Genomic DNA, 26,658 nt, shown 5'->3' with positions numbered 1-26,658 from the left:
GATCTGGGTGTTATTTGACACTTCTAACACTGCTCACCTCTGACACTTTGGGAACACATATGATTACCGCCTGGTGGGCTGTGATGGGACTAAAAACAAAAGAATGCCTACACACGCTCGCTCACCACTCAATATAGATATTTCAGCTTTAAATACAAAAAGTCCAGTCAAGTTGTCCTTAACAGTTTCTGCCTCACTGTCAAATTTCCCTGCACAGAGGGATAATTTTTTTTACGCTTTTGAAATCTCTTAAACTTTTTTTGCGCACATAGAAATTTCTTCCTCCAAGAGACACTTTTCTAATTCCTGCTTCCATTTTTTTTAAAAAAAAATAAAAAAGTCGCATTACTACTTCTATACGTTAACCACGACAATGAATGTGGACGGTGAATTTATGAAATTGATGCCATATTGGTGGCAGATAGCAATGAGTGGTAGACTACCGAAAATATTTCGGATTCATTCGAAGTTGCAGAGAGAAATTTTCTTAAGCTGGAAAATTTTCCATCGAAAGAGATTTTTTTAACATTGAGAAAAATTGTGGTGCCCAATTAGAAAAATTTTCCGACACTGAGGGAATTTTTTGAACTTTACGATAGATATTTTATTGAACTGAAAAAATATTTTCCCGCATGAACAAGAATTTTCCAGCTCTGAGGAAAGTTTTTCTGAAACGATGGAAATTTTTCCCCCACCGAGGGAAATTTTAGTAACCACCGTGCAAAGTTTTCATACGTAAAGGGAAATTTTTCCTTCAGAGAGGGAAATTTTCATATACAAAGGGAAACTTTTCCTGCATCGTGGGAAATTTTGGTAACCACTGAGCGAAATTTTCATATACAAAGGGAATTTTCCCTTGGTAGAGGGAAAATTCCCTCGACCTACCATCACTAGCCCAGAGGCCATTTAACACTTTCTAAATCCACAGACTTCGGTCGTGGGCGAGATGCAGCTGCATCGTCCGACAGTCCCGATTACCTTTTTTTTTTTCATCTGGGCTTTCTTCCTGGTTCTCCAATCGCTCACCCTCCTTTCTACTCCAACGCCATTGGTCCTCGGAATCTCTCTTTTAAGGTCATTGCCACGCGGTTCCGCGCGGCCGTCTGGTGAACAGCCACAAGAGAAGAAGAGCCATCAGGAAGAGGTGAAGAAGTCTGCGGTTATTGCCCCAGAAGATGACCGATCGCTCTTTCCTCGTCGTCGTCGTGGTTTCGTTCGTGATTTTCCTGGTTTTCAAGTTCTGCATCGGGTCTCCGATGGGCGTCCACGATGGCCAACTCAGGAAGTACCAGGACGCTGGAGGTCTCCGCGGTGACGTCACGCTGGACGAGAACAACAACGAGTCGAGGACGTCCTCCTACGTCCACAGGCTGAAGAATGTCAAATGCGGACCGGCGGCCGTGTACGATGGGGCTGGACGGTGCAAGGAACTGGTCAAAACGAACAAGAGGTAAGTCTTCCGGTGGGGAGTTTTACCACTTCGCATATCTGACACTTTTGGCTAGTAGCCAAAAAGAGGATGAGTGATGATACAATTAAATTGATGAAGGGACACTCACAAACACCCACGCCAGGCTGGGATTCGAACCCAAGACCCCTGCCGTTCTGGCTGGCTACACCGAGATCGAGACAACCCTCTGTAAAATCGAAAAGTCTCGTTCGAAAATTTTGGGCATTGTTGCCACAATCTGAGGACATAATTTCCCTTTCCAAGGATCAAAAATTCCCTTTTTGCTCTGTTTTTCCCTTCACTAGAAACCTTTAAAAATAATAGTAATGAATAGTACATAACCTGTACTAATCTGTACTATTTTTGAGTTTGGTATATTAAAATTTGCATGGAATTTTGGTATTTTTCATCGCATTTCGTTTAAAATTTGGTTCGAATTTCTCTTCATGTGGCAACACTGCTTTTTGGTATGTCCTTTTTTGAAGACACCCTGCCTTCGTGGCGGAGTGGTTAGCACAAGAGGACTCGGATCAGTGTTTTCTCGACTGGAAAACTCAAATTGAAAATACCCGTTTCGTTGTCGATTTCTAAACTCTCTCTCGAAGATAAGGTACGAAGCCAGGGATCCCGGGTTCGAATCCCGGTCTGGACATGACGGTCTTTGTGAGTGTCGATTCATCAATTTCATCCGCCGCAACCGAATTGCGCACACTTTAGATCCAGGATTGCGCACAAATCTCGCTGACCTGTTTTGCGCACAGATTTTGATCGAACGTCGCCACTTTGATAGCTTTAAAGTATGTGCGCAAAACTGTTTTTGTCTTTAGACAAGAAGAGAGAGAGAAATTAGAAATAAAATAGTAAATCTCTTAAGGATTAAATAAAAAATATAATTTGGCCAGTAAATGTAGCAAGTCAAGATACAATTTTCATACCAATTTACATAATACATTAAGTCACTGTTGATGTTTTCAAGATACAATTTTCATACCAATTTATTCAAACTCAAAGGTTAGGTTAGGTTAGGGTAATGACTGCACAACAAACACTTTTGTCAATCGAAGCTCGTGACCTTCGGTATAAATACGGAGATACACCGACCATTACATTCTAGTCCACCAATCAGGTTCATCCTCTATGCCTATCTAATGCTACCCTTCCAGCAAAAACACGTGTAAGTCCACACAAACAAACACAACAGAAGTGAGAACGGCTTGAGAACATTTTACATCTGACAACATCGCCTCATTTTTTTGTGCGCAATCCTGTACATTGTGACAGCTTCTCAACGGCTTATCAGATGCCACTGATAAAACCGGAAAAGTGTGCGCAATCCGGCTGTAGCCATTTCATCGTATCATCTCTCATCCTCATCTTCGCGATTATCCAAAAGTGGCAGAAAAGCGAAGTCAATCTGAAGACAACCAAATGGACCTCTCCAATGGCGTAAGGGGTCCTGGGTTAGACATACGGTGAACTTGAAACTGTAGGTCCTGTACCTATTGGCCTTTCTGTACATAAAGTAAACTTAAAACAAATATTGAAACAAGCAAACTAGGCACCCAAATATCAGCCTCTCTTCCACGTTGTAGTGGACTGCATTGCTGCAGACTAACGACGCTCTGGCGTCTGGGCCCACAATCTGTAGAATCCTGTGTGGGATTTGGCTGTCTACGTGTGTTTGCATATGCGCTTTCATGAATTTCAACCTATTATTGCGGATATACATGCACTGAAAATGCCAAAAAATGAATGCAAATATGCACTAATTATGCGGGACCCGCCACTATCAACACAATTCCAAGAATTAAAGAAATCGCCGCCTATGAAACCATATTTCCTGCGTGACTGGCACATAAAATTGTTCAACAACGAAAAGGAGAAAATATTGCATTTCCTGCAAATTTTGTAAAATATACAGGGTGAGACAGTCGAACGGGAAGATTTAAAAAATTCACAAAAAATAGAGAGAGCAAATATTATGTATTTCTTGAACATGAATGTACTGTACCGTACATGGGTGGAAATTACTAATGTACCTGAAAAATGTTCATTTTTTAATATGGTGTCAGTAAGAAGGTGTTGCACACATTGTCGGAGTCTCAGAGTAAATCCGCCCATGACGCTTCGTAGCATCTCCAACGGAATGTTGTGGATCTCTTGCCGAATTCGCTCCGTCAAATCATCCCTGGTTCTTGTAGGGTTGTCTTTGAATACTTTGGATTTGAGGTAACCCCAAAGGAAGAAGTCTGGAACCGGCAAATCTGGTGAAAGGGCAGGCCACGGAATATCACCGTATGTGCTGATGAGACGACCATGAAATGCGAGTCTAAGCACATCCGTAGACACTCTGGCAGCATGGCTAGTTGCACGATCTTGCTGGAAGAGTGTTTCTTCATCTGGGTCATAGCCATCGAGGGCAGGCAGGAAAAAGGTTATCAACATGTCAGCATAACGTCCAGCGCTTACCGTCACTGTGTTACCGTGTTCATTTCCGAAAAAGCAGGGGCCGATGATTCCACGAGATGATAATGCACACCACACTGTTACTTTTTCTGAATGGGGAGGCGTTTCATGGAGATAGTGTGTATTATTTTTGGATTTACTCTGAGACTCCGACGATGTGTGCAAAACCAAGGACGCCATCTTACTGACACCATATGAAAAAAAAAATGTTCAAGTACACTAGTAATTTCCACTCATGTACAGTACATTTATGTTTAAAAAAAATACATAATATTTGCTCTCTCCATTTTTTGTGATTTTTTTAAATCTTCCCGTTTGACTGCCTAACCCTGTATTAATTAAGATCGCACATGTATTAGCCACAACTGGTCTTACGTGGTCAAAAATGCTGGTCGAGCCGAGATCTGTGGCAGAGTGGTTTGCAGACCGCGCTACGACGTCAGAGGGCCTTGGTTCGAACCCCGGTCTGGACATAGGTTGAGTTTGAAGTTTTAAGTCCACTTTATGCACAGATGTGCTAATTGGGACTCGACCTCCATTTTGAAGTGGGATCCGAAGCATTATGTACCTCCACCGGATATCGAACCCGGTATCCCTTGATTACAAGACGACTACGTAACCACTATGCTATCTGAGAGGCTTTTATATTTGAAACTCTGCCGGTCTACGTGACGAAGTGGTGAGAGTCGGTGCGAGAGGCCCGATGTTCGAACTCTGGTTAAGGCATCAATGCATTGTTGGGCTTTCCTTATGATCCATTTCGACAGTTCATCATGCATTCTAAACGTCACGATTAACCCAATATGTAGGAAAGCGACGTAAAATAACCTAAACGCACGGAAATGGAAATAGGCGGGTGGCAGAAGTTCGCGCTGTTGCCACGTCGTAGCACAACCCCGTGTGTTTAAGAGAATGAAAGATCTCGTTGTAGAGTTGGTCTTTGTAATCCATGCGATACAAACTGACGGTATTTGCTCGAAAGGTAAGGGATGACACAAAAGTGCCCTGGAGAGAGGTCGGTCTGACGCTCGAAACAGGCAACGCAGTCCGGTTGAAGTTGCGTCACAGTGCGCGTGAACCAGCGACTTTCGTCCCGCTGTCGCTTTGTTTTCCCGTGTGTGGCACCAGCGCAATTCTACCCAGCTGCCTACGTGTTTCGTGGCCGTGCGTTTAAATAGAAAGAAATATACTTTACTACGTGAGACTATTCAAAGATAGCAGTCCTTTATGTATCTGATTACCTATACATACATTCTTATTTACCGTAATTGCAAAGTTAATCTATTATTGGTCGGCTTACCATACGTTCGGGATTAGCCCGGACAGTCCTGTTTTTTTAGTGCTGTCCGGTGTGATGTCCGGGATTGCAAAATGTCCGTGGATTTGAGAATCTGAACATGAAAATAGCTACCGGTATTGAATATTCACGACCAGAATTTATGACCGGCAAGGATCGATTATTTTCTTTCTTCAAGAAATCGACTTCTGAACGGTTCCGTACTTCCGTGTGCGTCTTGGATGTCTTGCAAGCGTGTGAAGTAACTCGTCTACACGTTTTTGATAATTATAACTATTTACAAGGGCTTTGCATTTGGCAAAGGGCAAATTAAAGTGTGTATTTAAAGTTTACCTGCATCAGGAATACAAATTCTTGAAATTGTGTAACGACAGTAACAGTGAACGTGTGCAATGTACACTCTGTAATGGAGTATTTTCTCTTGCGCATAAAGGAAGAGGTGATATTGAAGACCACGTGAAAACATGTTAAACATAGGAGTGCTATTAATGCTACTGCTTCAGCAAACATAAGAGATTTTAGAAAATAATGTTAATATTTTTTCTTGTACAATTTATAGTTTAATGTTCCAATAAAATGTTAAGGCTTTTAAGTAATTTCAATTTAATTTTGTAAAAAAAAAATATTCAACAGTAACGAGTTGATCGCGAATATGTTCTGGGTTGGACACAAAAAAATATGGTAAGCCTAATTATTAGCGACTGAAACCCGTACAGCTATACATTTCATTTTTCGAGCATTTCTACAGTCGAAGCGAGGCGTCAGTAGCCTTTATACGCTGTGAAGGCCCGAGCGGTGACAGCCTGTTGCTCGAGCTTTATATTTCGAGATTCGAGACGAGAAGAGATCCAGACTTGCCCTTCAAGACAGAGACGAGTGTTTCAAGATCGAGACGAGAACGAGAGTGGTATATATTGAAGAAAAACCAAGTTCCGCCCAACAACCACAAGCCACATGCTAGAAGTATGCCCCCTAATTGGCTCTGATGCTTGAACCTGAAGTGAGGCATATCCATATACAAGGGGCATATCGGGTTTAAGCCCTGCAAAATGTCTTAAATCCCCCCTCCCAGAATATTATACCTTTTTGTTGCCTTTCCAATTATAATTTTTTAAGTCATTGCCTATGACTATGTTCGCAAGAGATGTTTGTTCAGACCAAAAACATAAATCAAACCATGACAAATCCAACTACACTAACCAGGGGAGAGTTTGGTGGGAGGGAGGATGTGGCCGATGCCCTAATGCTTCGAAAAGTAACAATAGGGCCCACCGATGACGCAGTGGTAGCGTCGTCGCCTTGTAATCAAGGGGTTCCGGTTTCGATATCCGGTGCAGGCACATTAGTGGTTCTGAGTCCAATTTAAACTGTACATTCAATCCCGGTTAGTCTTACTGTGCATAAAGTGGACTTAAAACACCAAATCAACCAATCAAAAGTAACAATAAGTTCTCAACATGGAGCAATCACCACGCCCCCTGTGACGTCCATCAAGACGACACAACTTAATGATAAATCATCAATTCGCTGTATGTTGTTGAATTTTTATCATTTAACGCCGCTCACTTAGTGCCTCTACCTGGAATCGAACCAGGGACCCCTTGATTACAAGACGATATTACAACTACGCCCCAGGGGAGACAAAATTACACAGGGCAGCTTAAAATTTCCTCAAAAGATGGCAACACTTAGATATAAACAAATGTAACTAAATTACTTTAGCAACAGAATAAAAAGAGAATGAATGTTACAAAATTTATAATGTAAAAATAATTACATTGAATTATAATGGGCAAAGGTGTTCAAGAATTTAAACTTTGAACATAATTATGACAATATTTTAGTTTCGTGATACTTTTTATTAAATATTTTTACTTTTCTAAGATGATGTACACCTTTTTGCAGTACCTATATAATTTTCTCAGTTTTTCATGTTTAATCAATTTGAAATAATGAGTGAAGGCAGCCTAAGCTTTGAACATAGGAAATTTGGGGCCGTCGACCCACTGTACCCACTCGAGAATTACGTCGATTTTTCTTTTAATCGACAGATTTCAATGTTTTACGTAATGTAAAAGTGGTTCCATCTTTAGGAAAGCACAAATAACGGAGATATTTGATCCCAAAAATGCCCCACGTAAGTTAAAACCTGCAATTTCAGAGGATTTTCGCCGTTTTTTGTTAGTAAAAACTGTTTGTATGCACACTAAAATAGCGAAAGAACGCATCTAAAATAACTACCAGTACCAAACCTAACAATCTTAACTACGTAAAATTATAGCTGTTGTTGTGGAAAGTCGTTTTGGGTGCTATATTCACTTGCGCCAAGCCATCGGGCTGTTCTGCCACGGTAAAGTAACACGCTCAGGCAACAGACGTCCTTTAATTCACAATAACACATTTCCGCAAGCTAAAATCAACTGAAAACCTTCATAAACAACAAAATCTTCATAAACCATGCAAAATATTTCACATTCTCTAGGAGGTACAGAGGGTCAAGGATACCGGAAATTTATCCTAAAGTGATACTGGAAGCGCAAATACAGCTTAGAAGAGAATTTCAAACAGATCCAACTATGCGACTTACCACCAGTCGAGTTGAAGCAGATGGAACTGCTCAGAATGTCAACAAGAAACGTTCCGGAAGAGCGTAGACATCGACAAGCCCTACAAAGCAACAAAAGTTGATGGAAATGTATCGACAGGGTTCAAGAAAATCTGTGCGGCAAATGGGTTGTGAAATAGAAATTTCAAAATTGCAACGGGTTACTTGGTCGGCATAAATTTGAGCGTAGACTGGGCTCGAATGAGCCCGAGGAAACATACGACCAATATAACCCTGTTACGAAATTTGCTTCGCCTTAGGGTTGCCGCACATAAACCAATTGCAACATCCCCCGGTTGTACACCAGTCAACACAAAGTTAGTCTTCTACTCCTTTAGTCGGGAACATGAGAATCTGCAAATCATCAGGGCTTGCTGGGTAGAAAAGAAACACAACACTGTTTTCAAAGTTAAAACGCAGTTTTATAATCGCGTACATTTCATAATCACTTACCAGTAAAACACTAGAACATTCAATACTAACGTTGGGCAATTCCCTCACATATAGCGAAAGTCAAAGAACATAATTAATTGCTTACTTTCAACTTATCGGCTAGAAGAAAACTCGGAAACCCAAAATCTATACTTGAATTCTCGCCGTTTCCAAGTTTTTATTGATTCTTCACCTTCACCTGTTTTCCAAACTCGGTCTGTCGTCAGGTGAGAAACATTTTGAGAAACATTCAGGTGGGTTCACTTCCTCTGCCGAGATGAGAAAGTGACGTCAACACGAACAGATTATGACGTATTTCTAAACATATACACAAGTTTCAACCACAACTGTATCAATCTAACTATAGTTGTCTGTGACAACTTGCACATGATTTGAAGTAACAAACATTTTAAAAATCTTAACTTCTTACAAATATAAAACCTTAAACTCTCAGGTTCGTTACACAATCAAACGAAATCTCACAATTGCAACGTTGCCATAGATTGAACTTATGCCTTATGTACTACAAGTTCAAAAATACCTTTGTAAAATAATAGCATTCGTTACTGTACAACTCGATATTTATTTTTTTATATACTTGGCAGATCAATTTCATTCAACAAATTAGAAATAGCAATATAGATTGTACACACAAACATAAAAATAAAATCTAAGTTGTTTTTTTTGTGCATAAGAAGATGTTTTTACTACTCATAAAATGGTTTACTTGCGGGCATAACTAAAACTAACTAACTAACTAACTCTCTAGCCTTCTTAAACCCGAAGGTTCATGGCTGCAGCAACACAGGCCTTCCATCTTTCCCTATTTTGAGCAAGATCTATATACTCTTTTCCATCCCTACCGATTTCCCTTAGGTCCATCTCGACGTTGTCCCTCCATCTTCGTCTTGGCCTTCCTACTGGTCTCTTACCATCAGGTTTCCCAACAAGAATCCTGAAAACTCCTCTTTCCTCTCCCATTCGTGCCACATGGCCTGCCCACCTAAGTCTTCTAGATTTAATTATTCTAATAATGTCTGGATATGAATACAAATTATGTAGTTCTAAATTATGTAACCTTCTCCACTCACCTGTCTCCTCATCCCTTTTAGGTCCAAAGATTTTCCTAAGGATCTTATTTTCAAATACTCTCAATTTATGTTCCTCTTTCAATGTAAGGGACCAAGTTTCACACCCATATAATACTACAGGCAAAATTACGGTTTTGTATATTTTAACTTTTAGATTCTTAGATATTAAACGAGAAGACAAAAGTTTATGAAGAGAGAAGTAACATGCATTTCCTGAATTAAGCCTACTTTTTATTTCCTCTTTAATATAATTTTCATTTGTTAATATTACTCCTAGGTATTTGAATTTGGAAACTGTTTCAAACGAGTTGTTATCAATAATTAGATTTTGATTATTACCTAACACTTGGTTTCGGCCTGTAAGCATATATTTAGTTTTCTCTTTGTTAACTTCCAAACCTATCTCTTTAGCAGTTTTGAAAAATATTTTAGCATTATTCTTAATTGTATTCACATCATCCCCCAGTAAGTCTACATCATCTGCATATGCTAACAACTGAGTCACACCATTTAATTTTAGTCCTTCTTTAGTTTCGTTTACCTTCCTAACAGCATATTCTAAGGCAAAATTAAAGAGCAATGGAGATAATGCATCTCCTTGTTTTAACCCATCATGAATTGTAAATTTGTCAGACATATTAATACCCACACGAATTTTACTTTCTGTTTCACTGGTGCATATTTTTATCATACTAACAAGCTTCTTAGGTATTCCAAACTCTACTAATATATTATATAATTTATCTCTTTTGACCGAATCATATGCTTTTTTGAAATCAATGAATAGCTGATGGACATTTTGATTATATTCCCACTTTTTTTCAAGTGTCTGTCTGATGTGAAAAATTTGATCTGTAGTTGATCTGTTGCGTTTAAATCCACATTGATAATCACCTATAATTTCATTAGCATATGGGGTTAGTCTTGTTAAAAGAATGTTAGATAATATTTTATATGTTGTTGAGAGTAGAGAAATTCCACGGTAATTATTGCAGTTCATTTTATCACCTTTTTTAAACACAGGAACAATTATGGATTCTTTCCACTGTTGAGGGATTTCTTCTTTATTCCATATTAAACAAATTAATTTATGAATTTGACAAATTAATGAATTTCCACCATATTTAATTAACTCAGCTGGTATTAAATCAATGCCAGGTGCTTTGTTATTCTTTAGCCTTTTAATAGCATCTTTAACTTCAGTCAAGTTAGGTTCTGGGACTAAAGGTTCTGCTGTGTGTACTTCATTCACTTCTGATTTATCTCCTACATGGACATTTAAAAGGTCATTAAAGTAGTCCTTCCATCTATTTAGAATATCGCTTGGGTCAGCTAGAAAATCACCGTCTTTATCTTTTATCAAGTTTACTTTAGGTTGCCACCCCTTTCTAAACTCATTTACACCTTTATATAAATCTCTGATATTTTTATTTTTGCTGTTTGTTTCAATTTCGTTAATTTTGCTTTTCAAGTAATCTCTTTTTTTACTTCTAAACGTGCGGTTAACTTCTCACTTTATTCTATTATAATTGTTTAGATTTGTATCATCAGAGTTATTTAACCACCTAAGTCTAGCCTGATTTCTTATTTCTATTAGATTATGACATTCATTATCAAACCATGGCTTACTTTTTCTCGGTTTATGGTATCCTATACTTTCTTTAGCTGCTGATTCTATTGCATTACGTATGTGCTCCCAATTCTTATTTACGTCTGTTTCATTTATATTTTCATCATCATTCAAATCCTGCAAAACATCAAATCTATTTGACAGTTTAATTTGGTAATCTTTCTTAATTCTTTCATCAGTAAACTTTCCTGTATCAAATTTTAGAACTTTTAGATTTTGTTGCTTATGATTTATCACTGAGAGTCTTTCTCTTAATTTAGCAATTACTAAATAATGGTCACTGGCACAGTCAGCACCTCTATGTGTACGAACGTCAATTATACTAGTATGCCTTCTCTTATCAATGAGAATATGATCTATCTGATTATGAGTTTTACCATGTGGAGAAGACCAGGTATATTTATGGATATCTTTATGTTTAAAAGTGGTACTTTTCACAATTAAATTCTTTGAGGTTGCAAAAGTAATCAATCTTATACCATTATCATTACTTAATTCATGAAGACTTTCTTTACCAATCGTGGGTTTAAATGTCTCTTCTTTGCCAATCTGTGCATTACAGTCACCTAACAGAATTTTCATATCATATTGAGAAAATGTATCAAAGACCTGTTCTAACTCTGTATAAAAATCATCTTTAGTATTATCATCTTTATCTTCCGTTGGTGCATGTATGTTTATTAAAATAATTTTACACCACCTACCCTGTAAAACTGCATATGATATCCTATCATTAATAAATTCTATTGTTTTAAGAGCCGAGATAATTCTATTATTTATGAAAAAGCCTGTTCCAAAATTATGATTTTCAGTACCACCATAGAAAAAAGTATAATTTTTAGTTTTACAATTCCCTTCCCCTGGCCACCTAACTTCCTGGACAGCTACTACATCTAAGTTATACTTCACTATCTCATTAACTGTACACTGAAATGCCCCAGGCCGGTAAAGGCTCAGAACATTCCAGGTGCCTAATTTAATATTTTTCTTATTCCTAACGTAGATCTTATCCTTAGTCCAGGGACCTCCCAAAGTAGTCCCCACCCGGAGATCCGAACGGGGGACTATTTTACCTCCGGAATATTTTACCTTGGGAACATCCATGGCCTTATATTGCTGATTCTTGACATGGCTTTTTACAGTGCAGAGTTGTCAGCTCTACGCCTAACCCCCAATATGAATGGAGGAACTACTACACAAGACAAACACAAACACATTAGACAGCACAACTACTACACAAGACACACACAAACACTTCACAACTGTAACACAATATAAACACAAACACACCACAACTACTACACAAGACAAACACAAACAAATTAGACAGCACAACTACTACGCAAAACAAACCTACTAGACAGCACAACTACAACACAAGACACATACATACACACCACCGATACTACACAAGACAAATACAGGGTGGGAAATAACCTTTGTTAAAATTGTATTTTTTTTAATTTTTTTTTTTATTTTTACAATACAGTGAATTTACATTGTTATATGTTTCCCTTAGCAGATTCTGAATTCTTTCAACTAATTTTAACAACTCACGTTTCCCCTTGCTTTCTTTCGTTGGTCACGTTGAGCTTCTTCCAAAAGGATCACATTTACTTCCACAAGAGTCCGGGAAAGGTAGATAACGACGAGTGACTAAGGACGACGAGTGACTAAGGACTTTTGTTCCTTATATATTTATCTCAATACAAATTGAGAATGAGCAACATGAGACTATATTGTGGTATACGCGTGATAGCTCACAGGGCACGGGAAAACATTAAGATTTGCAGTAAATAGTCAGAAAAACACAGAACTTACGTTTTAACATATGAATTCAGAATCTATTTATCTTGATTATGCAATTTAAAAAGAACCAAAGTTGAACATTACTTGCGGGCATAACTACTTCTAATCTTTTCAGCTTGCGATAATAAAAGATCACTTCCATGTGATAAAATAATGATTTGAACAATACATAAATACTATTTAATTTAGATGCTCGAGGAACTGGAATAATTGAGCTCTCTTATGTTATGCAAAAAGGGACTTAATCTTGTTAATAGTCATCTACTTTCTCGAACTCGTCATGCATTTCATTGAAGTAATTTTACTGTGTCAATTGGTCAACTGTTTTTACTTCACAGAGCGCTGTAAGATTTGGCAATGTTATTAATGATTATTTTATTAAAGGTTGAGGCACTTTTCTCTCTCCAAAATAGCCGTAATCACGCATTAACAAGATACAACTGTCTAATCACAAGGTAGCAATTTGTTATATTAAACTTAGCTTACGCGAGGGGAAGGGGGGGCTGTCAGCCCCAACACGTCTATTTTTTTCGATTTTTCAACTATGAATTTCTTTATTAAAAAATGAAAATAAATTACATTGTTCCCAATATTTCTGTATTCTTTTGTTCATAACAACATAAATGAAATGTAATTAGGAAGCAAAATGCACTTGTTGGGCATATCAGGCACCATCTTTGAATGCGTGAGATTCGATATACTCATGCCAGTTGACAGTGTACTGTACACCCAACGGCAAGAGAAGCAGTAGGCGAATTGTCCATCACCATTTTCATTCAGTTTGTTTTCCACACTGTGATGATAATACATTGAAATAAGAACGTCAATAAGTAGAGACAGAATCAACAGAATTCCACGCCTTTAAACAACACAGTATATGGAATAAAAAAACATGAAAATAACGATGGACAATTTGCCTGCTATTATCTTGCCGTTGGCTGTACAATTCGTTGGTAATGATAATAATTTTGATAATTATTATAATTAATGAACAATTCCACCTCCATAAACAAAAAAGCATTAATGAAAAATTATTGTCAGTTTTGTGAGTTTTAGTGAATGGTAAAATATGTGTCTTACACTCATGTAATAATTATTTGGTTATTTCTCATTAACGCTGGTAATTTTTATAATTAATAAATAACTGCACATATGCAATCAACAATGAAAACAGTGATTCAATAACAAAATTATTTATTGAATTTTAGTGATAAAAAGTGTGAGTTTGTGACACCCCCCCCCCCCTTGCTCCCAGGTAAGTACGTTTCTCGTACGATTAAGCTAGGGCTCAGTTACAGTACGTTTCGTCGCTCGGTATACAAGTTCAAGACCACGCGTAAATTAACAATATTCCTCAAGTTCACTGTACTAGTAATTAACACTGAACATACCTTAAATCTCTGTAAAGGTCCATTAGGCGATATTCGTTGCGTCCTGCCTCTACAGTCAAAATGAGAAGTCAAATTCTCGTGTTCCCTGGAACGTTGCACGTCTGCTTGTAGAAATCGGAGCCAAGCCGATGAGGAACAGCGCTGATAAAGGCACCCGGTTTACAAGTCTGGAAGTTCCGAGGTTTGCGCTCAAGGAAAGAAACGTTGCCGAGTTTTGATTTTAGGTTTGAAACATTTTTTTATTTTCTTGCAGGTAAATAAGAAATAACGCCAGCGTTTCATTAAAAAACGCAACAACTGATGAACTGATTTAGTGCCTAAATTAACCTATTTTGCTTGTTAGAACCTATTTTAGGTTTATGCCCCGAATGTCTAGGCAAAAGACATTACTATGTGACAAAATGCACTGTAATAAGTGTCAAATTAAAGACTTTTATAATAAAGAAATCATAAAATTCATGTCACTCAAACAAAATACAATACTCTCGAAGTATTATTAACTGTTCATTTTATAGTACAGGCAATTTTAAGTAATAATATAGGCTATATTTGAACATTGTTTAAAGTCCTCAATAAATATGTTCTCCAACGTTTAAAATTAATATGTAAGTTATAATAGGGATTTAATATTTTACTTTATAGAGCCATTTAAAGGCTGCATCATAATTAGGACCCATTTGGAAAGGTTCCAAGTTATCTGGCTGTAAGCTTCACTTTTAAAAGATATAGAATATAGACACTAACGATGAAAGTGGGCAATAATAAATATACTTACTATTCCGTGTATATACGGGGTACTTTGCTTGTACCTTGAAACGTAAGCACGTGTATACGCACTGAATAGAAGCAAATTGGAAGTACAGTAATATCAAATTAAAGAGAAATGGAAATTAAGAATTTACCTGTTATTTCTTTAGCATAAAAGTAAAAAGTTCTACAACTGATATCTAATTATATCTCACTCGTCACCATAGATGCATTATTAGCTTCATTATTGTCTCATTATCACCAACCGTATAGTTCTTAATTGTTGTGAAAAAGTATTATCCGAATGTTTTAACCAGTGGCGGCGGGTACAATTGCCCCCCCCCCCAGTTTTGGCACTTTGCCCCCCTAGTTTTGGAAATCAATCGCCGCCACTGGTTTTAACGTTTGGATATAGGCTATTAGCGACGGAAATTAGTGATAGTGGCGTAGTCGCTCCTAGTCGGTTACTCCCCCCTTTCACAGGCGAGAAGAAATTGAAAATTAGACTAAAATTTCACTATACACACATATTCACATTAGGGATGGCCAGATCCGGATCCTGGCGGATCCGAAATCCGGATCCGGTTGGTTCCGGATCCTAAGGATCCGGATCCTAAAATTTTTCGGATCCGGAATTTTCAGATCCGGATCCGCGGATCCGGTACTTTCGGATCCGGATCCAGAACTTTCGGATCCGGATCCAGAACTTTCGGATCCGGATCCAGAACTTTCGGATCCGGATCCAGAACTTTCGGATCCGGATTCAGAATTTTCGGATCCGGATCCGTTTTGCCATCCCACATGCGCTTCTTTGGAAAGTAAGAATGTACTCATAACATATTGTTACCTGCTAATATACATATATATATATATATATATATATATATATATATATATATATATATATATATATATATATATATATATATATATATGTATATATATAATATACATACACACACATATATATAGTGTGTGTGTGTGCGCGTGCGCGACTTGTAATTAATTAATACACTTACAAGGGAGGTCTAAGTCTCCCCCTCCGATTTCCATGAAACTTGAAGGGCCCAAATAAAAAAATACTTTTTTTTTTTGTTTCGGCAAAAAATTTGTTCTAGGGGGCAACCACCTCTCAAATGTCAAGATGAGGACAAATTGAAGTGGGGATCTGACCCCTGTGTTCCCCTCCGATTTCCATGAAACGTGGCAGGTGTATAGTAGGGATGGCCAGATCCGGATCCTAGCGGATCCGAAATCTAGATCCAGAACTTTTTTATTTTAATTTGTAGAACTGTAACTGTAGAACAATTGTATAATTTTTGTATAACATTTCTATCTTGTTATATGTGTTAAAGGTTTCATCTTGGAATGGAATGTCTCACATTTATGTGTGTTTTCATTCCCCCCCCTCAAATGTCAAGATGAGGAGAAATTGAAGGGGGGATCTGACCCCGAAACCACGTAAATATGGCATAGGAAGAAACAGGGGACATACGGCCTCTCTATACACCTGCCAAACTTCATAGAAATCGGAGGGGGACACAGGGGTCAGATGATCCCCACGTCAATTTGTCCTCATCTTGACATTTGAGAGGAGGTTGCCCCATAAAACATTTTTTAGCCGAAACAAAAAAAAAAAAAACACGTATTTCTTCATTTGGGCCCGTTTATACACACACCTGCCAAGTATCATGGAAATCGGAGGGGGACACAGGGGTCAGATCCTCACTTCAATTTGTCCTCATCTTGACATTAGAGGGGGTTTTGCCCCCTAAACAAGTTTTTTAGCTGAAACAAAGAAACACGTATTTCTTCCATTGGGCCCCACTATACACCTGCCAAGTTTTATGGAAATCGGAGGGACACAGGGGTCAGATCCTCACTTCAATTTGTCCTCATCTTGACATTTGAGATGGTTTTGCCCCCTAAAACCGTTTCTTAGCTGAAACAAAAAAACACGTATTTCTACATTTGGGCCCGTTTATACACACACCTGCCAAGTGTCATGGAAATCGGAGGGGGACACAGGGGTCAGATCCTCACTTCAATTTGTCCTCATCTTGACATTTGAGGGGGTTTTGACCCCTAAAACTGTTTTTTAGCTGAAACAAAAACACACGTATTTCTTCCATTGGGCCCCACTATACACCTGCCAAGTATCATGGAAATCGGAGGGGACACAGGGGTCAGATCCTCACTTCAATTTGTCTTCATCTTGACATTTGAGGGGGTTTTGCCCCCTAAAACCGTTTTTTAGATGAAACAAAAAACACTTAATTCTTCCTTTTGGCCCCACTATACTGCCAAGTTTCATGGAAATCGGAGGGGGATACTTAAATAACCTCCCTTGTTAGTCTTACACTTTGTAATTATTTAACACTGCATATATTATAATGTTTTATTTTAATATGTAGAACTGTAACTGTAGAACAATTGTATAATTTTTGTATAACATTTCTATCTTGTTATATGTGTTGAAGGTTTCATCCTGGAATGGAATGTCTCACATTTATGCGTGTTTTCATTTCCAATACATTCGAATGAATACATATTCGTTTCAATCGCATTTACAAAATCACCTCTGACATGTGTGCACGAGTGTGTTAGCCGATGCGTAGCAAAGTATTTTAGGAACAACACTTGAAAAAAATTCTTGTAGGACTAACGAGAATTGCTTTGTAATCGAAGATCATAATACCTTTTAAGGTGTGGTAATATTATAATGGGATTGAGATACGAAACTCTCGGATCCGGATCCGGAACTCTCGGATCCGGATCCAGATCCGAAACTTTCAGACCCGGATCCGGATCCGCGGATCCGGAACTCTAGGATCCGGATCCAGATCCGGAACTTTCGGATCCGGATCCAGATCCGAAACTTTCAGACCCGGATCCGGATCCGGAATTTTCGGATCCGGATCCGTTTGGCCATCCCTAATTCACATGACCATCCACTTATTCTCCGTGGCATTGTTGGACGACCTACGTCCAGAATAAACTACAGCCATTAATCTTGGTTTTTCTTTAAACAAAGAAGGGTTGTTTCTGAGTTGTCAAGACTCTTTCGCTCCATTGGGTCTTTGCATGGATATACATCTTACCCTTTTCTTCATTCTTTCAAAAGCACGAAGAGGCGGGAGAGTGTTGAAAGGTTCAAAACTAGTCATGTTAAGGGCAGGAGGAACAGTTTCCATTTCCATCCACACGCGAGGACACTAACCTGCTCCTTTCCCACCGAACTGCGTCGAACTGGGGAAAGAGAGGTCTGTGCGCTGGATGGTTATAGGAGGAGAAAACACGCTGATGGAAGTATTATTTAATTTGGGAATATCAAACTCCTAATGGCGCGGCAAAACATATCAACGGAAAGAACTCACCTTGAAGATTTCAGTTGTCCGAGGAAAATTCGAAACTTCCATTTGATTAGTAGTATAAATTGAAGTTGATTCTCCATAAGGAATGCATGAGATTCTGTAAATATTTATTCATCATATTTTTTACAGACCATATCTCACTTAATAACTTAAATAGTCGCTTCCACTTGCAACATGGAGACAAATGTATACTCACTTATATAGTTAACGATATTGAAATAAATCCACAACTGGTGCAAAGCTGTTACTCTTCAACTTAGCCTTACCGAAGACAATGGAGAAGCAGGGACTAGATGCAGTAATAATGTGGTTTCTGTAGGAAATTTCAGGAACAGATAGACATTAAACAAATCATATCATAACAGGCCGACAGCTTACGTATAATTATAGTTTTTTGAAAGTAGTTACAATGGAGGCACATCTCAAATTGTTTATTGATTTTCGGTGTTGTCCGTTAAATCACACAATTCTGACGATATTTAATGCTTGGAAAACAGGTGCGGGATTAGCGACTGTATCTCTGCTTCTGTACAGTGGGATCCATGAGTATTACAGTGCAAATTGCCCATGACTATTTTCATTAATTTTTCTCTCACATCCTGTGTGTTTCTAAGGGATGATTTTTTTATGTATGCTGGTGCAGAAGTTGTCAACAGCTTGTTTTGAGTTTTCTTTTAATTCTTGAAGCTATTATTGGGTCAAATAAAGTGCACGAACATAGTGATGGACAATTTGCACGGTAATACTCATGGATTCCACTGTACGTGCCAATTACAGTTGTGGAGAACACTTTTTGATAAGATTGGGAAATGTCAAAATCCCAACTACGTTTGAATCATTACAATAAATTTCTTGGATGAATTTAGCAAATTATTCGTAGATATAGTTGCAAGATGACGGTTTGGTTGATTTCGCTAATGGAATGTAGTCGACGATTGATTTGGTTTATTTTACTTCGCTTTTCGGCAACTTTTGGCTAATCGCGAAGATGGTCGACAAGTTTATTTATTCATTTGCCTCCAACAAAGAGAATCTCCAATTTCAGGAAAGCTTACATATTATATATTATTATATTCAAATAATAAACATATATAAGTGTAGAGTACATATATGAATACACACACACAAACGCATTTATACACACAAGATAATAAGTGAAATTTGACACAAGAGTAGGGAATCACAAACCGTTACATGTCTAAAGGGCAACAGAGACACAAAAGGCAAAAGTAGTGAATAGTTTGGTAACGTGAATAATTTGAATTTCGTTATTTAGCTTTATTTCGGCCACCTTTTGAATAATCGCACAAATTTGGCGTCGTAGCGTTATCTGTTTGTTGTTGAAAGTTAAGAAGTAATGCTTATATCAGTGTATGTAACAGATGTGAAAATAAGTGTTCATGAATATTTATGTAAGGTGGAGTTAATCAAACATTAGTGCATAATGCCGTTACCACACACACACAAACTCTAAAGATTAGTTGTTACCACACACACACAAACTCTAAAGATTAGTTGTTACCACACATAAACTTGAAAATTAGTTGGAAGGTTCAGGTAATCCTTTTAAAGCAGACTGAAAGGGATTTAAGAAGAAATTCGATATGAAACATTCCCGTATTTTTACTCCTGACAAGAAACAGAAACCAGATAAGTAAAATTTTACGGTGGTCATGTTTATTTCGAATCGCGTTGAGTAGCTTCAAGTACTCTAACAAAGAAAATGTATGTTAACTTGTAGCGATTCTGGCTAACACGTACTATATAATCTCTCTCTCTTGTACATTCCATTCTCAAGACTCACATTTCAAAAGAGGTAGAGAGAAGTAAAAAAAGTGTCTCTAATGTTCAGAACATCATCTCGCAAACAACAACTTGTGTGGATTAAATGAAAGGGAGACGAGAGCTTAATTATCGAAATTGCTGCACCTTCTTCCTTTGTTCAAGGCAGGATGAACAGAAGCCTGTTTCTTTCGGTCGTAGACTGACGGGTGAAAAAACTGGACCATCCACTATGGCAGGTAAGTTTTTTCCTCGAGAAATTCTTTTGCAACAAGGAGGTTACGCAAGTATATCTTGAGGCTATCTTCCCTCAATCAACGACAACGAGGCTAGGTGAATGGAATTCATGACGAAGCTCACGCACGTACGGATATTCATTCAAGCACAAAAGCTACGCTGTTGCTATCAGTCTCTTAGCCCTATTACCTACATCGCAGGCGAATCCTTTTGTCATATTTAACAGTGCAGCTGCGAAAAGAATGAGGTAAAAACGTCATCACTAACACCTTCAAGCTAATCTATCCGCAAACCTCACACACAGGTTGACCCACAATCTTTCTCCCCGTAAGACCATTTCAAACAGACTACACTTTCTTGTCTAATCCCAAACACGTTTTGAAGCTTAACTCGTAAATAATTTAATCTACATTCGTAAGCATGAATGTTAAATATGAGCCTAATAATTCATTCACAGTGAGTATTTTTAAGTCATGTTACGTAAAACATTTAAACAAGTATTTTAGAAAAGATTGAGGAATAAACATTATCGTTAACACCTTCAAGTCAACTGTGAAGTTAGTTTCTCCAAGGCACAATACCTACCAAAACAGTTGAACAACCGAACTCTCAAATTATTTAACTGATTGCATAATTGTTGAAAGTTCTCTCGGTGTAATTTAATGCTGTTGCCCTTGTGCATACGACATTTAATTACGTATTTGATTGTGTCTTTTAGTTAGCATATCAATAATACTGTAATGCCGGGTAATTGTTTCATTGATTTGGTTTACTTTACTTCGTTTCTCTTCTGTCGCGAAGATGAGGATGAGTGATGTCATGATGAAAGGACACACACAAAGAACATTCATTTCCAGACCGGGATTCGAACTCGGTACTCCTGGCGTCGTAGCACGCTGAACTAGCCACTCTGCTAATGAATTCGAAAAGAGAATGCCAGGTTATTGAATTATCATTTTAATACCTTAACTGACAAAAAAATTCAATCTCAGTTAAGAATTTTTATTTTCAATTGAGGTATAAATAGAGCAGAGGCGCAACCACGAATTTTTGTCTGGGGCAAGTACCAGGATAAACGTATATAATAATAATAATAATAACAAATACATTAATAATGGAATATTTATATAGCCTATATTATAATGTTATAACAATATATAATAATAACAACAACGACAAAACATTAACAATGGCATAATTATTACTATTATTATTATTTCTACTACTACTAGTGGTAGTAGTAGTATCAAAGACGTTATTATCCTCTTAAATTAAGCAAAAAGGGGGTAGAAGTCTGTGCTACAGCATTTGTTTGGAACAAACTATTTGATCACCGTCAATTTCAAATTAGCTAATAATGGAAAACAAGCACACAAACTATATTCTTGGATGGCAAAAATTTAATGATAAATGCATTCCGATGATAATTCTTTTTGTATATAAAACATTTGATTTGGTGCTCTAAGTCCACTTTGTGCACAGTAAGGCTAATCGGAACTGGACCTACAGTTTACAGTGGGATCCGAACCAGTTTGTGCCTCCACCGGGTATCGAACCCGGGACCCCTTGATCACAAGGCAACGACGCTAACATTTGCGCCTTCGGGGAGACGTATATAAAACATGTATGACTTTCATATACATATGTCTTACATATATGCAACATGGAGCGACATAAAATAAGAAAACACATATGAAACATGCTAACAGTAAATTGTATACCTATTCTAAGTTAATTCAATATTACAGAAAACAATCATAAAGCGAGCAAGAAAATTTTTAGATCCAACTTATGTAATTGAAAGCAATATTGATTTAATAGGGTGCCAATAATTCCACTTGGATGCCATGGCATTCTCTCTTTCACAACTTTTCTTTTTCATTTTGATCATTCGGCACCCATGGCCGACTCTCACCGCCCATTAGCAATGGCTCTGAACTTGACAAAACTGAGAAAAGCAGGCAATGCGAACGAAGCGAGGAAGAAAATTTACGAAATGTATATTTATTTCAATAAAGTTTGAAATTGAAAGGGGTAATTGCTCCTCTGTGCCCCCCTACAGGTGCCCTTGGCCGTCAATGTTTGCCCCTCCTTGAATTGACTTCCGTTGAAGGTTGGGGGGCAATGTCCCCCTGCGGTTGCGTCACTGAAATAGAGTAAATAACCTAAAGGAAATCGTGAACATCGATCTCATTTTTCAATCAGTTTTTTTCAACTTACGTTCAAGCTGTTAGTATATGAATATTTTTGAGCGGACAGTTATGTTTTTATTAATTGTGTGTTTGTCATTATATACACACACAGTGATGCAAACTTCAAATAAATTTTCTGAGGGCAAGATTGGCGTGAATCGCACATACCTGTACACATAAAATCTGCCTCTCTTGAGGAATTTTCGTTGATTGCTTGATTGATATGCTTTATTTTACTTTCTTTCCACTTCTGGCTCATTTCGAAGATGGGAATGAGTGATGTTATGATGAAATTGATGAATGGACACTTACAGAAATCCATGCCCAAGCCGGGATTCGAACCCTGGCGTCGTAGCGCCACGGGGGCCGGCGGGAATTTGGAGAGGGACGAAGTCCCCTTCCCCAAAAACTCGATGTATACACTTACACCTCGAAGCAGACAGCCAGCATAAAATTTCCATGATTTTTAACATTTTAGTTTGTCCTTGTAGCTAATAGAAAATGTTGGTAAACTAACACTTCTGTTTCATCTTTTCAGGCATAACACTAGGCCTGGACATTCATCGCCACACTTTGATCCCAAAATCAAAAATTGAAACCTGTGAAGGAAGTGGAAGTGTCAAAGACTTAGCACTAGCTCTCTGGGATCCTAGAGATGTGTGCACAGAATACAAAAATGATTATTGACAGGAACTTCACAAGAGTGTTCACATATCGATATCAAGTACATGATATGTTTTTATGTGACGGTATGATATGTTGATTACTTTATGTCTGACATACCAAAAATTGACACTACATGTATAAAGTATATTATTTCTTGATTTTTGTTAATGTTTAAGTTCATTTAATGGGCACATTTGTTTCATTTCCCCCATTTTGTAATATACAATGGTTGTTTAAAGGTTATTTCGCATTTCTATGCATGAAATATATTATTTTTTGTTGATCACGTGTTTCTATCTATATTTTAAGTAGCTTGTAATTTTTGAAGTTGTGTTTCCAAAATTTCAAGTTGTTTTACGTTACTTTAGATGAATCGCGACTATAAGGATGAATGATTGAGAACTACAAGTGGTAAACGTTGTAAGTGCCAAAAGCGAAAGTGTTGGGAAATCGCAAAAAAAACTGTATTTCCACATATCTGGCACTCACCCTCAACGTGAAACCTCTTTTGGTACCTGAAATGATAAATTAAGTTTATTTTTATGAAATGTTCATTCTTGTGTATGGAACAGTTTGGCTCATTTGACATGATTCAAACAAGAGAAAAACACTCGACAAAACACTGACTTGCGTGAGCGGATGCCACAGCTACAAACGTAAACACAGACTGCCTTGACGCTGTTCACAAGGAAATATATATGGCTTCCGCCTCGCTTGGCACTTCTATCGTTCACCAAATCAGCCCGCATGGACGTTCACTCACACTAGCGACCTCTTTACACGCCCTTTGAACTACTTAGAGGGCTACCAGCCACTTTTCACGTCTACCACATTATAAAGCATGACACATGTCACAGTTTATCGTGGAAAACGGTGTTTGAATTATTGTGCGTTTACCAATTTTAGTCTCCGATTATCAAATGAATTTGATGAATAATGTGTGTAAACTTTGCAACGGGAAAAACCCATGCGCCATACCCAAGACAGAACTCGAGTCAGGGAGTCACGAATTCATGCGTCGACCACTCAACCTCCTCGACAATGAGGTGGCTAACAGTGTGAGAGGACGAGAGAGAAAAGGAACTAGATAAAGATAATATGAGATGATCAATAGTTGAAACCAATTTGAAGACTCTGTTCATGAGTTTGAACAGCTCAAAACACTCCCCAATCGATACTTCTCATGTTTGGATACTTTTTTCTTAACTACATCATTCCTCTTTCGACTGAGGAAGTCTTACAGTTGTATTTTTCCATGTAAGACAGAAAAATGAGATTGAAATGTGTACTGCACCAGCAATGAGGTGAATTCTGAGACTTTTCATTTGTGTCGTGATGTAGCTATGTATTCTACTTGATTATGTTGTTTTTTTTAATGTGTGTAACTGCCAAGAAAGACATATATGCTGCCTTCTTACTATTTTTATGGCATTATGTTCTCGCAAATGCACCAACTGGAACCGCCATTAAATATTCTCGTTGTGCAACTGCACTTCAGAACTATCGACAAATAATCACCATTCTTTGGACAATACGAGGAAATACCTAAATGGCTGAGAAAACCTGCGATATCATAGCAATGAATAAAGTGTTTGTCTTCTGAAAAGAAGTCCACAAAAATGTGGTCCCACTTTTGGAAATATGACACTTTTGCTAAGCTATATTTTTTGTTGCACTCTGGAGGCTAATAACTCAGCTGCTTTCTTATGTTTACTTGAAGAAGCCATGATCCAATATTTAAAAAAAGAGAGAAACAGGTGTTTTAATGCGTGTTTAGAGTAGATCTCGTCGTTCATTCACTTACCCCCGGTGTAAAATGTAAATACCAATGGGTGTAATTTTGTGCAAAAGTAGAAGTTTCAAAATTGCATGAGAAATTTGTTTCAGATTTGAAATCAGCGTTGCAACAGAAAATGGAAAAAAATTGTTTCCCAGCGTTATTTTTCAAGTAAACTTAATCTTTCTGAATTTTGCTAAATTTAGATTTTTAGTATTCTATAACTATTAAATTTTGTATTTATTCTCTACATTCCACTAATTATGTTCACTTTTGTATCGACTTTTTGTAAATAATATAAATATTAAAGCCGACAGTTAAAAGAAATGGAAAAATCGTAATTACTTCATTCTTTCGGAATTTTTTTAGGGGGAAGAAATGAGGAACATCTTCTTTTGGTTTTACCGAAAGCAGGAACTTCGAATTTTGACACTAATAATTATCAATTGATTGTAAAGTCGATTTGGATTGGTTTCCAGGTAAAAGGTTAGTTAATGAAGGTCAAGTCAAACTTTGAAACTCGTACGTCATATCATACGATCTCCAGGTACAAAAACGTGATAAGGCGATAAAATTTTAACCTCTGCATTATCCCTGAAATTACACTATATCGAATGATATTTTGGGGAGTCCGAATCTACCCTAGATAAGACCCTGTTTAGTACCCATCAGTACAGAGTTTGTAAGACAGACGGAATATAGTTTTTATTTTCCCTATTGAAATTTCATCGAGGCTTTTGCCCCACCCCCGATTAATCAGAGGGTGAGCGCATGATTTTGAAAATGACAATGATTTTGAAAATGGTTAAAAAATACGAATATTTTGTATTTGCAAAATTTAAGGTAATATTTTAATAATTTTGCTGCATATTTCTAAAGTTGTTGTGCCATAGAAATGTGAACACTAATAATCATAATACGTAATAGTGGTTTACAGAACCAAGTGAGTAATTAAATGGATTCATACTAAGAACAGATTTACCTCCCATGGGAAAAGATTGGATACCTTCATGTTAAAAGCGCGATTTTAATATATTTGATTCCAGCGGCATCATCGGGAAATGGTTGATCTACAGTTAATTTACCTCCTTTTGGAGGTACATGATTTGAGATTCAGCCATTTCCCGATGGTGCGTTGGAATCAACTATATTAAAATTACGCTTTTAACATGGAGGTATCCAGTCTTTTCAAAAGCGAGGTCCATAATCTGTAGTTCAGCCACTTCCCGATGGTGGCGCTGGAATCAACTATATTAAAATTACGCTTTTAACACGGAGGTATCCAATCTTTTCCAAAGGGAGGTAAATAATCTGTAGTTCAACCATTTCCCGATGGTGGCGCTGGAATCAAATATACTAAAATCTCGCTTTTAAGATGAAGTGCCAATCTTTCCCAGAGGAGGTAAATAATCTGTAGTTCAGACATTTCCCGATGATGGCGCTGAAATCAAATATATTAAAATCTCGCTTTTAAAAAGGAGATATCCAATATTTTCCCAAGGAAGGTAAATAATTAATCTGAAGTGCTGCCATTTCCCGATAATAGAAATGTTCCAAAAAATATTTAAAAATTAGTTGTGCAGGATAATCTTTCATGTGGTGGATCGAGTTGAAAAGTCTTCCCTAGTTAATAACAAGATGGCGTATCATACTCGGAGCATGTTTTTCCTCTCCGCAAACTGTGTCATTGTTCTTCTGGTGTTATGTTAAAT

General features: G+C 37.5%; 1 protein-coding gene across 1 annotated transcript; it reads left to right on the top strand.

Moving 5' to 3' along the window:
- The first annotated feature begins 1,063 nt into the window (after positions 1-1,063).
- On the top strand, positions 1,064-23,452 carry LOC145990356 (uncharacterized). The gene is made up of 2 exons (XM_083126053.1): positions 1,064-1,450; positions 23,042-23,452. Exons 1-2 carry the CDS (start codon positions 1,176-1,178, stop codon positions 23,097-23,099), a joined length of 333 nt encoding a protein of 110 aa, XP_082982179.1. The 5' UTR covers positions 1,064-1,175; the 3' UTR covers positions 23,100-23,452.
- The last annotated feature ends 3,206 nt before the right edge of the window (positions 23,453-26,658 follow it).

This window comes from Lepisma saccharinum, chromosome 7 (genome assembly GCF_977018435.1).
Source record: "Lepisma saccharinum chromosome 7, izLepSacc3.1, whole genome shotgun sequence".
In the NCBI taxonomy this organism is placed as follows: Eukaryota; Metazoa; Arthropoda; class Insecta; order Zygentoma; family Lepismatidae; genus Lepisma; species Lepisma saccharinum.
This window is presented reverse-complemented; position numbering and strand designations above follow the sequence as displayed.

What these genes read in the sequence shown, in the direction of transcription:
- LOC145990356 (XM_083126053.1), top strand. Translation starts at nt 1,176, where the DNA reads ATGACCGATCGCTCTTTCCTCGTCGTCGTCGTGGTTTCGTTCGTGATT. An exon ending in CTGGTCAAAACGAACAAGAG is followed by an intron (nt 1,451 to 23,041) that starts GTAAGTCTTCCG and finishes TCATCTTTTCAG; the next exon opens with GCATAACACTAGGCCTGGAC.